General features: G+C 37.3%; 1 protein-coding gene across 5 annotated transcripts in view; it reads left to right on the top strand.

Moving 5' to 3' along the window:
- Positions 1-13,048, top strand: part of LOC105488247 (KH RNA binding domain containing, signal transduction associated 3) — a 201,198-nt gene that overhangs the window by 114,137 nt on the left and 74,013 nt on the right. For all 5 annotated transcript variants that reach the window (XM_071067784.1, XM_071067783.1, XM_011752145.2 and 2 more), the window contains exon 6: positions 12,452-12,647. In XM_071067784.1, coding sequence (XP_070923885.1) covers positions 12,452-12,647 — 196 coding nt within the window. The remainder of the gene's footprint in view (positions 1-12,451; positions 12,648-13,048) is intronic.

Genomic DNA, 13,048 nt, shown 5'->3' with positions numbered 1-13,048 from the left:
CCAAACCTGTATGTAATTCTGATGTACACTGAAATGAAGATTTAGAATCATTAACTCTAGGCCGTGAGATAAAGAAATGTACATTTCAGGATTCAAAATACATAGAAAAATTAGGGTTAAATTGGCTACTATAAAATTACTGGGCAGACTGGCAAGATAATTATATAATTATCATTAAGGAAAAAAACTTTAGGTAAGCACCAAAATTAAACCGCAACATCAAATTCACCACAAGTTTTTCTAAGTTTGGATAGTCTTAAGATACAGACTAACTTGAGAGTTAGTAATTTGAAATTATAACAAAAATTGAACAGTTACAGAAAAGTTATACTTTCCTTCCTTGTAATTTCCTGGAAAGAAAAAAAAAAAATGTTTAACCTACTGTGGAACATGTGACTCTACTTAGAAGGTGAGCCTCATGGTCTCTGGGCGGCACTCCTATCTTGGTTACCGTTACATTCCCACTGCCCACAACGGGGCCTGCAGCACAGCAGCCTCCCAGGGCAGGTTCTGTGGTGGAGGGAGGGATGAAGAAGTGAATGTTCTGTAGGAGGCCTTGCTCAGTGCAGAGTGCCAGGCTGCAAAGACCTTGTTTCCTGTTCCCCCTCACCCAGCCTGGCCCCTACTGTCTTTCTACTCCTAACACCAAATCCAAGTCCATACAATTTTTTAAGAAGAAAGAAAGAAAGAAAAAAAAAAACCTCTCTGCCTCTTATTTTATTTAAAAAGATAGTTTTTGCTATAATCTGAGAGAGTTTTTGGCTATAATCTTTAATGATCTGTGATTCTTACAAGACAGCCTTACAGGGCAATTCTGTGTCTGTTGATTATGAATTTATATCTATATATATGTAGACTAGAAGGCAGAATGCACTTATTCTGGCAAAACTTTCTTTTATGCATACACATTTTAGGAATTTAATATTGTGTTATTTTGATAGTATAAAAATAAATGTCCTTAACTCCACTGCCATTTGGAATGTTTAAAGCCTTCCATTAAAAAAAAAAAAAAAATCTTTATTTTTAGAGGCATAAACACCAAAGTGTTATATGATATTATCTTTAAAATTGATTAAGAATATTATAGATGCTAAAGATTATCTTCATAACTGAAAATGATGTACTTTCCTTCTATAGTATATGAAGTTATGAGAAGTTTTATTAGGAAAACTGAATAGTTAATATTAGGGCCATAAATGTTTTACCAGAGTATGGTATGATTTATATTAATGTACCAATCAATATTGAAAAGTCCTTTTTTTTTAAGGAAAGAGTAGATATAGGAAAATGGTAATGTATTTCCTAACTGGATAAAATTATGGAAATTTTAAATAAAAAATACTCCATTGGAATGTTATTTAAATTGCTTGTTTCTCTACTGGGTTTACTGCTCAGGCGATTCTCCTGCCCAGTCACCTTCCTCTCCTTCCTTCCAACTCTGTGCCTACTGGGTAGTCTGTGCATTTAATCCCAACTGGGCTTAAGTACCCCATTATCCCACATCTGGCATGAGTACCCCACATCTCAGACAGAAAACTGGAGGACTTACCATAGAAATGAGTTTCTCTGCTTTTCCTTGCTGTGAGGTCCACCGAATTCCTTCTACTGAAATCAGCCTTCAGTATTCATTTACTTTTGATTAAAGCACTTTCTGATGGTGTGTTAATGAGCAGCCACACTGGAGCTGATGGAGGGGAGACAAAAAGGGGAAAATCTTTGGTTTCTTTTAAAATCACTTTCATAGGCTTTGAGAAGATAATAACAGAGGCAAATAGTGTTACAAACTGGGTAAGACAAGAACTTGTAGTTGAAATGCTAGCCAGGGATGAACAGGCAAGAAATGCAACTAGGCACAGATTCTCTCAGTTACAGCTCGGCCAGCACTTTTACATGTCCTGTGCAACATAAAGCTGGAGAAATGTTCTGAGCCTGCTGTAGACATCAATGCCAACGGGAGGCAGGTTGACACCTAGCTGGCCAACTGATTTTTTCCTAAAGTTTAAACAAGATCCACTAATGAGCTAAGACAGTTTAGGGCAAAAGGAATCCAGTGAGTATGTTCATGTACTGTGACTCTCTCTTCCCCACCACACTTTGGTTTTTCAGAAGTTTTAATAGTTTTATTCAAAACCTCTTTGAAAATCATCTGTTTCTGATGCTAGGTCATTAATATCACAGATTTTCCTTAAATCGCTTTTGTGAGAATTGAAGTTACAGCGATGTGGAAGTCATTGTATTTACCTGAGTAGGTCTAGAGTTTAAGAGGGGAAAATCAGAGACAAATAACTATAACAGAGTGGTATAAATAGAGGAACAGAGACATGAAGAAAAGAGTGCCATGAAAATGCAAACAAGGATGCAAGTAATTCTGCAGGGGGAGAGCCGATATGAACAAACAGAAGAAATCAGATGGGATAGTGCTGGCGGGAAGTCATCCCAGTTAAGGGTGCAAAGGCTTGGAGGCAGCAAAGAAGTGAGGCATTCGAGGCTGGGGATTAGATTGGGGGAACTCTGGCATTGGGGAAGCCAGAGTATCCAGAGTCACCCCTGACTCTTACTCACTATGTGACCTTGGGGAGCTTGGGGGTTACTTCTCTGTAAGCCATAGTTGCCTCTTCAATAAAATGGAGATAGAAAAATAAGCACACACTTCCAAATCCTACTTAATTTTTAAAATTTCCTTTTCAAGGAATCAAACTGTACCATGATTCCTTTTTTGATTACTCAAAATAATTTGACACTAAAAACTGAATTCCTGTAGCACAGATATTTGATCAGTCCCTCAACAGAACCGTAGGCAAATTACTTCTCTCTCTTAAACTTCTCTATTATCAAATGGATCATTGTTTCCAGAGAGGAAGGAAATTTTTGCTGCATAGTTCCAAAAGGCAATAGAGCCGATAGTTAGAAATGACAGAGAAAGATTTTTGTTTTTAAATGAAGGAAAAAAGTAAAAGCGTGATGAAAATCAGAATTGGAAGACAGTGGGTGATACAGCTTCAAAATAAGTAAGGAGCTCTGATCAGAGACTTCACTGGATACAAAGAGACGAAAAATAGCTCTCTTGGACTTAAGAATGTACTTCCTTATACACTGTCTTATTGGTCAACAATTTTACCAATAACCAGCTTGTAACTTTTAAAATTGTAACTTGTAAAGTGCCTTGGATTTCTTTTATACTCTATGCAATGTAGGATAAGGAAGCAGTTGCTCAATTAGTATTTTTTTTTTAATTGCGTTGAAGATTGGATGAAACACAGAAGAAAGAAAAGAAATGACCAATAACCTGCTTCATAAAAGGGCTACAACCTCTGGATCTAAGACTCAGCCCATCAAAAGATGGTTTGCAGACAACCAGCAGCAGCGCTTGAGAGCCTGTTAGAAAAGCAGAATGTAAACCCCAGCCTGGCCTAGCACAAGGTCCTCAGGCGCTGTGGATGCACAGGAACGTGTGAGATGCGCTGCCCTAGAACCACATTTTGGGTGGTCTCTAGAGTGGCTCATAGTAAGAGCTGCCAACATCATCTCTTCAAAAGTTTTAGTCTCCATCAGCTCTGACAGTTTCTTCCCTGTGTTCTGAGAGACTGTAACTGTAGGCTGTTTCGCTTTTTCCTTTTGTCAGCCTTCTCATTTGCATAGCAACCTTAGGCAAGGAAAACCCTCTTAGAATGATTAAACTTTACTCTCAGAAAAGCAGTCTCACAGAAATGAAGCAAGATTGTCAAATGTGTTAGGAATGTTATAGGAAAGATACAGTTGCCCCTCAGGTGCTTATTGCTTCAGGACACAGATCTCAAATGGATCTCTAGGCAGGTTTTTCTCACTGTGACCCCTGATGGAAGACTAAGGCCCTGTCACTGGATCTTGCAGGCCCCACTCTGTAGTCAGCATGAGTCCTGCTCCATCTGAGTGAACCCCAGAAGTCAGCTGTATTTTCCCAGGTCACCAAGTTAGCAATGCTGGAGCTCGCTTAAGCGGTCAAGGCCTCTGCCACTGAATTCATTGTTTTACCTGCTGTACTTGACTGCTTCTCAAAAAATTTGTAGACAAAAGCCAAACAATTTAGTATGTGTTTACAAACTCTTATCAGACGACCTTACTGTTGCTAAATGTGTAAAATGAGAACTGACATGAGTTGTACTTTCCGTCTCCTTTGCTCATCTTTCACTAAAGCCAAAAGCAAAGTATCAGGACAGAGTAGAAGCAGAAGTCGGTGTACTAATTACCACTTACTACATGCCTGTTTTCGGCTAGGCACTTTATATACCCAGGGTGTAAACATCGCAGCTCTTCTGCCGGAGGATTTATTAACTCCAGTTTACAGATAGGAAAACTGAGGCTTAAAGATCAAATGACAGAATTACATTTGAGTATTAATGTGTAGGAACTCAAAGTGTATGCTTTTTCATTACATCTTAAAACTTTGTATTAATCTGTGAACTAAATAATTCGTTTCTGAGTAACTGTTTTTTTATTTTACTTTATTTTAATATTTATTTATTTTTATCTTTTTTTTTTTTTTTTTTTTTTTTTTTTTTTTTTTTTTGCTATTTGTTCATTCAACGCATTCTTACAGTGGCAGCTCACTACAAAAGCCTTCCTGGATTTTTTCCATGAGTTTCAAGACCAGAAACTGGGTCACCCTGCTGGAAAACCCCAAACAGAAAGAGTTACTGCATTGTAGTCTATCCATTAATCTGCTTTCAAAACTGTGTGCAGATGTTTTATCTTTTTGCTCTTCTCTTACACCCAGTTTGTGGTACCCTATTCCTATCAATTTGGATCTACTTTTCTGTTTTTAAAAAAAGTGTCATTGATTATCAAGTTCTTGCTAATAGATGCTTTTTCTCTTCTCATCCCCATGTTATCAATCCAGCTGTTCAGCCTTGCCCTGAATGTTATTTGTAGCACTCAGTGAAAACTTTGTGATAAGACAGGATTCTTGTGTTAGCACGTCACCTCCACCCTGCCTTTCTTCCACCAGTGTCATCTAAAGCATTGTTCATGCTATTGCTGCTTAATACCACTCCTGTGGAATTTCAGCACTTAAAAAACTAATTTTCAAAATGTCTTTTATAGATAAGTGTCCAGAACAATTAGATGTATATCAAATGACTTGTCTAAAATTCCATAGCAGATAAAAATACCTTAGTGTGATTTCATACACCAGTGGGACATAACCAACAATGTCAATGATTGTGGAAGAGAAGTGTGGGCTTCTTGAATATATAAATGTATGTCTTCCAATTTGATGAGAGGCATACATTTACATATTCAAGAAGCATATTGAATATTTTGTAATTCATATAGTACCTTGGATGGCAATCATGGATATTGGATAAGGAAACAGGAAGCCTTAATTAGTTTATATATACACTAATTAATGAAAATGTCATGAAGGAGTTAGACATACTATAGCTACAAACTACTCTGTCCTCTAATCGTGTTGAAGATTTTTCTAGATACATATACTGGAGATACACAAAGATGAGTAAGACACTATAGAAGTTATATCATCATTACAGTTCAGAGTGATTGTAGTTTAAATAAACTTGACTTTTATTGAGTCAGTAAAAATTCAAAACACTTTATATGCATTGTCTCATGTTTCTCTCCTAATAACACAAAAGTGGGCTCTATATTTAGCCTCATTTCACAGTTGAGGAAACTGATGTGGAAAGTTCAGACTCTTGATTAGTTTAAGTGCTAACTGGCAGGTAGATGTTAAGCTAGTAAGTACATGAGGAATTGAATCCAAATCTGATTCCAGTGTTTTTGCTCATGGCAACTATTTTTACTGTACCAATTTTTATGGTCTAGGATTTTAAACAAAAAACCTAATTTACAATAGTCATTAAAGGGTTACCTGAGGGTGAGATGAAGAAAAAGTGGTTTTTTTTTTTCTTTTTTACTGCATTAGACATGTTAAGATTAGGTTTAACTGCTGATATCAAATGCACCTGTAGTGGCTTAACCCAGTAGAAATATCACGTCCTTCTCCTGCCCCACTTAAAACCTGTGCAGCAGTGCCACGCTGCCCTTCCCCAGCTCCACAGAGTTTGTGACTGTGCTTTTCTTAGCCTTTCACTTTTTCCTTCAAGCCTGCTGCCCTTACAAACATGTCTGCAGGAAGAAAAGAGTGAAAGAGAAGAGAGAATGCCAACTATGTAGTTCTAAAGAGCTTCCCATAAATCTCAGTGCTGATTAATATCTTATTGGCCAGAATTGTATTACAGGCCCCCATAGCTGCAAGAAAGCTGTAAAATTGAGATTTTTTTTAATGTACTTAATATTTTAGAAAAGTTTTAGCTTTACAGAAAGATTGAGAAAGTAGTACAGAGAGTTTTCCTATATCCTTCTTGTGATTTTTCTCTGTTATTAACATCTTACATTATTAGCATGGCTCACTTATTTCAGTTTATGAACCAATATTGACATATTGTTAACTATATTATCGACAGTATTGGTACAGTATTAACTATAGTCCGTATCAGGTTTCCTTAATTTTTACCTAGCGTCATTTTTCTGTTCCAGAATCCCCAGAATACAACATCACGTTGAGTTGTCCTGTCTCCTTGGGCTCCTCTTGGCTGTGACAGTTTCTTAGACTTGTTTGTTTTGATGATATTAACAGTTTTGAGGAGTACTAATCAGGTTTTTTCTAAGATGTTTCTCAATGGGGATTTTTCAGATTTTTTTTCATCATTAACCTGGGTTTATGAGTTTGGGGAACTAAAACCACAGAAGTAAAATGCCATGTTTGCCGCATCATATCAAGTATACATACTGTCCACGTGACTTATGCTCATGTTGCCTTGATCATGTAGCCGAGGTCATGCTTGTCAGGTTTCTCCACTGTCAAATTCCTCATTTTTCTTTCTTTCCTTACTATATCCTTTAAAAGGAAGTCACTATGGGGAACCCCTAATTAAGAAATGGGGAATTACAATTCACTTCACCTAGGTGGAGTATCTGCAAAAATTATCTGGAAGATTTGTCCCTTCTCCCCTGTGTATCTATTGATTGATTCAGTCATTTCTATCAGTGTGGACTCATGGATATTAATTTTATACATTGTGATACAATTCGGTACCACTGTCTTTTCTTGCTCAGATTGTCTCAGCTTTGGCCATTGGGAGTTCTTTCAGTTGGCTTTGACACACACCCGTAATTTGTGGGTTTTATTCTTTTCTTTTTTTTTTTTTTTTTAAGCACTTTCTTTCTGGCACTACACGTTGCTCCAGACTAGTCTTATATATTTCTACCTCCAGTCCTAAAATCAATCATTTCTCCAAGAAGCTCGGGTTCCATTTATTGGAGTATGGTATTAGAAAGCAAGATCAGGGTGCTGGTTCTGCTTGTTGTTTCTGGGATGTGCTGAGGTCTGTTCTTTCTCAGCTGACATAGAATGGACATATATGTGTATGTACTAACCTATGTATATACACGTATTTATGCATATTTCTTTAACCATCTGTAAATATAGTAAACTAAACATGAGTTCATACTGATGTCTCTGATTTTAATCTGTTTGCACATTGACCATTATAGCCTCTTCCCTTTTCTTATCACTCCACTCCAACTTGAGAAACTGGCTCCCACCATTCTTTTATTTAGTTATTGTGTTCCAGGATACATGTACAGTGATACCAGAATGGTTAACCTGTACTCACACTTCTTCCTGTAGAAAATAACTTCATCAACTAGAACAGTGCTTATTTACTTTTTTTTTTTTTTTTTTTTTTTTGCCTTTAGTCTGACAGACTTATCTCATTTCCAAGTTTACTTTTCTTCAACCCCTTCAATAAGGTTGTTTTCATGTGCTTTAATCTAGTTAAAATGTTCGTTCACATTCAGCATTGCATCCTGAGAGTCTCCTACTTCCTCAGTAATATTGTGGTTTTTAGTGTGCAAACATGAAAATCCACTCTCTGTGCTGTGAAGTTCTTTGGGTTTTGACAAATGCTTTGTGTCACGTATTCACTGTCATTTTGGTATCATACAGAATAGTTTTATCACCCTAAACTCTAGTCATTCAACCTTCCCTCCACCCCTTAACCTGTGTTAACTACTGATTTTTTTTTTTAACCATCTCTCTAGTTTTAGTATTTTCAGTATGTCATATAGTTGAAAAGCATACATTATATAGCCTTTCCAGAGTGGCTTCTTTCACTTAGAAATGTGCATTTAAGATTTATTCCTAGTTTTTGTGGATTTTTAGCTCATTTCTTTCTACTGCTGAATCATTTTCTATTGTATGCATGTAACCCAGTTTGCTTATCTTTTCATCTATCGAAGGGCATCTTGGTTGCTGTGAATAAAGCTGCTATAAACATTTATGTGCAAGTTTTTATGTAGGCATTAGTTTTCAGATCCATTGGGTAAAAACCTAGGAATACAACTGCTAGATTGCACAATAAGGCTATGTTTAGCTTTGCAAGAAATCGCCAAACTGTCTTTCTAAGTGGCTATATACTATGTTGTGTTCCAGGCAGGAATGAAAGTTTATGTTTTTCATATCCTCCCCAACACTTGGTATATTCAGTTATTTATTTTAGTCATTTTAATACGTGCGAAGTGGTATCTCACTTTTGTTTTAGTTTGAATTCTCTAGTGACAAATGATGTTGAACATCTTTATTTGGTTATCTGCCATCTGTAAATCTTCTTTGGTTAGCTGTCTGTTCAAGTATTTTGCCTGCTTTTTAAGTGGGCCATTTGCTTTCTCATTGTTGAGTTATAAAAGTTTTTTCTGTGTTTTGGATACAAATCCTTCATCAGCTAACATGTTTCCCAAATATTTTCTTCCTTTCTGTAGCTTGTCTCTTTATCTTTTAATAGTGTCCTACGCAAAGCAGAAGTCTATAATTTTAATAAAGTTGAACTTACCAATTTTTCTTTCAAGGACTTTTTTTGATGTTGTATCTAAAAACTCTTCACCAAACTAATATAATACAGATTTTCTTCTATGCTTTCTTCTATAAGTTTTATATTTCATATTTGGTTTTAAGATACATTTTGAGTTGATTTTTGTGAAAGATGTAAGGTCTGTGTCTAGGTGTCTACGTTTTTTTTTTTTTTTTTTTTTTTAATTTGTTGATATTCACTTGTTCCTGTATCATTTGTTGAAAAAAACATTTTCCATTGAATTGTCTTTGCTCCTTTGTCAGTAATCAGTTGACTATATTTCTGAGGGTCAGTTTCTGGGCTTTGTATTTTGTTCCATTGATCTGTGTCTTTTTTTTCCGCAAATACAATGCTGTATTGATTGTAGCTTTATAATAAGTCTTGAAATTATATATTATGAGTCTTCTAACATTGTTTTTCTTCTCAGTATTGTGTTGTCTGTTCTGGGTCTTTTGCCTTGCCATGTGTACTTTAGAAAATGTTTGTCAGTATCTAAAAATGTATCACTTGCTGGGATTTTGATTGGGATTGCATTGAATCTGTAGATTAGTTGGGAAGAACTGGCATCCTAACAATATTATGACCATGAACATGGATGTTACTCCCTTGAGTTCTTCCATCAGAGTTTTGTAGTTTTCTACAAAGGAATGCTGTACATGTTTTATTAAATTTGTACCAAAACATGCAATTTTTTTGTGGCTTCAGTAAATGTTTTTGTGTTCTTAATCTAAATTCCAACTGTTTATTGCTGGTATGTAGGAAAGCATTTGACTAGTAACCTTTTACTCCTTGTTTTGCTAGCTTATTAAGTATAGGAGTAGGTGTGGGGTTTGGGGGGGTTTTTGGACTATTTGGGGGGATATTTTTACGTAGTCAATGATGTCACCTGTGAACAAAGAAGTTTTACTTTTTTCTTCAAAATCTGTGTAAGTTTTATTTACTTTTCTTGTCCTATTGATGTAGGTGGGACTTACAGTATTGTGTTGAATAGTAGTTGTGAGAGTAGACATCCTTGCCTTATTCCCAATCTTAAGGGGAACGCATTCAGTTTCTCACAATTCAGTATGTTGTAGGTTTGCTGTACATGTTCCGTTTTCTCTTGAGACAGTCTCACTCTTATCGCCCAGGCTGGAGTGCATCTAGGTGTCGCCATCTAGGCTCACTGCAGCCTCTGCCTCCCAGGTTCAAGTAATTCTCATGCCTCAGCCTTAGTCGCTGGGATTACAAGCATATTCCACCATGCCTGGCTAATTTTTGTCTTTTTTCAGTAGAGACGGGGTTTCACCATGTTGGTCATGCTGGTCTGGAACTCCTGATCTCAAGTGATCCACCTACCTTGGGCTGACAAAGTGCTGGGATTACAGGTGTGAGCCACCACTCCTGCCCGATGTTCTTTTTCAACTTGCGGAAATTTTCTGAAAGTTGTTATAAATGAGGTCGCCGTTGGCCGCATCCTTTTTCTGCTCTATTTATATGATCACATTATTTTTCTACTTTAGCCTTGTTGATGTGGTAGACTACGTTGATTTTCTAATATTAAATCAACCTTATGTACCTGGAATAAATCCTACTTGGTTATGATGTATAATTCTTTTAACACATTATAGAATGGAGTTTACTAATATTTTTAAGAATTTTTGTACCTGTGTTCACGAGAGCTGCTGATTTCTAGTTCTTCCCTTTAGACTCTCTTTATCCATATTGGTTATGGGGAGGCCTTGTTCTTGTTCCCCCTCAGACCATATGTCTCATCCTAAGCAGGTCACTGAGCAGTTGGGCTGGCCCCATCTCTGGCCAGTTGTAGCCTCTGAGGGTGATTAAGTATTTTTGAGGGATACTTCCTTTGTCAGGTCCCAACCAGTGCTCAAGAACAGGCTGGGGACAGTCACCACTGGCCTCCCTGGCTGGCCCAGACTGGTCCCAGCCTCTGACGAGTAATGTAGAAATACTTTTAAGGAGGCACTTCCAATGACCAGCCCCACAGATTGAGTTAGGAAGTGTTCCCTCTGCTTTTATTTTTTGGACAAGATTATAGAGAACTGGTATCATTTCATTCTTTAATATTTGATAGAATTGATTGAAACCGTATGGAGTTGATGCTTTCTTTTTTGGAAGGTTATTAACTATTGATTAAATTTATTTAATAGACATAAGCCCATTCAGATTATTTAATTCTTTTTGTGTTGGTCATTATGAATCAGAATCAGTCACATTCATGTAAGTTAAAAAATGTGTGAGCTTGGAGTTGTTCATAGTATTTCTTCATTATTCTTTTTTTTTTTTTTTTTTTTTTTTTTTTTGAGACAGAGTCTGTCGCCCAGGCTGGAGTACAGTGGTGTAATCCTGGTTCACTGCAACCTCAGCCTCTTGGGTTCAAGTGATTCTCATTCCTCAGCCTCCCAAGTAGCTGGGACTATAGGCACACGCCACTGTGCCCAGCTAATTTTTGTATTTTTAGTAGAGATGGGGTTTTGCCATGTTGACCAGGCTGGTCTTGAACTCTTGACCTCAGGTCATCTACCTGCCTTGGCCTCCCAAAGTGCTGAGATTACAGGCCTGAGCCATCACACCTGGCTGAAACCCTCTTCATTTCTGATACTGGTGTTTGGGCTTTTTTTTTTTTTTTTCTCTTATTTAGCCTGTCTAGAGGTTTATCAATTTTATCAGTCTTTTCAAAGTCCAGCTTTGAGTTTTGATAATTTGCTATTTTTGGAAAATGAGTCTTTAACTGCGTGTTTGCTATCCCAGACACACTGAAGGAGGAGGAAGCTGGTCTGTAGGCAGCCAGCCCTGCCAGCTACAGTTCTCGCTGGAGGGCCTTGTCCAGATGAGGTGCATCATACTGTGTCTGTATTCTCTGGGGTAGCCACACATTTCTGTCCTTATATTTTCTCGGGTTTTTGCTTCTGTGGAGCCATCGTTGATAGAAACACCTCCTTCGTTGCTGACTTGAAGTCTCATGATTTACATTAGAAATACATGAATGTGTTGAATTCTACCTCAGAAAATGCCTGTGTTTACTTAACTTAATGTTGTTTTATTACCATGTAGTTGATACATTATTCAGGAAAGTACATTTTATTCTTCTCTCTCTGATGGAATTGTAGCATATATTTTGGCCTCTGACTTTGCTCACAGCTGTTCTGGGACAGTTTTAAAATCTCTAAGCCTCAGTTTCCTTGTCCTGATATAAGCAAGAAAAGGCACACTTCATAGTGTGGGAATGGAGTTTGGGTGTAATCCTGGCATGGCATCGTATAGAAGTCTTGGGTGCATGTGGCTTCTCCAAATATCACAGTTTCCTACTCTGTGTACTGACCAGAGATTGACTCCAGACTTCTTCTATATTGTTGCTAGACGAACTGCCTAAATGACTTAATTTCCTTTTGTAGATACCTGTTTCATGTTTGCTTTAGTTCTTTGCTCCTTATTCCTTTTTACAAAAATATAGAACTTTGATTTTGTTTCTGAGGTATAAATATATGTGAATAACAGAATGTTAGAGACTATGATAGATATGGCTAATTTGACCCTCTTGGTTACAGGGGAAGGGGAGGAGTTACAACACGGCCCGTTGGAGTTGTAGTACCACGAGGGACGCCAACTCCCAGAGGAGTCCTGTCCACCCGAGGGCCAGTGAGTCGGGGAAGAGGACTTCTCACTCCCAGAGCAAGAGGAGTCCCCCCAACTGGGTACAGACCTCCACCGCCACCCCCAACACAAGAGACTTATGGAGAATATGTAAGTGAAGGTGTCAGACAACACCTTGTTGATCAGATTGACTTAATCCAGACTTAGCACTGGATATTGTACCCACATACCCTCCCTCACTTTGTTTTGGTTCTTGAGTATTATACTTTGGTTCAGTAAATATTTATTCAGTGCTAAAGAAGTACTTAATACTAGAGGTATAAAAATGGCCTGATCTTTTTCGTCAAGTAGTTTAAGGTATGGAAGAGGAATTTGGGTGGTGGGGAGGTGTAAGACTAAGGTTCAGGAGACATATTTTCAAGCCCTTATAAGAGTTTAATGTAACATTCTTCTGTATTTCACTCCTGAATCCTTAAGTCATTTAAAAAATAATTGCCTGTGTATACCAAGATGGTTTCACCCTCAACTATTTCCTTTTAAACTACGCTACT

This window comes from Macaca nemestrina, chromosome 8, assembly GCF_043159975.1.
Source record: "Macaca nemestrina isolate mMacNem1 chromosome 8, mMacNem.hap1, whole genome shotgun sequence".
NCBI lineage: Eukaryota > Metazoa > Chordata > Mammalia > Primates > Cercopithecidae > Macaca > Macaca nemestrina.
This window is presented reverse-complemented; position numbering and strand designations above follow the sequence as displayed.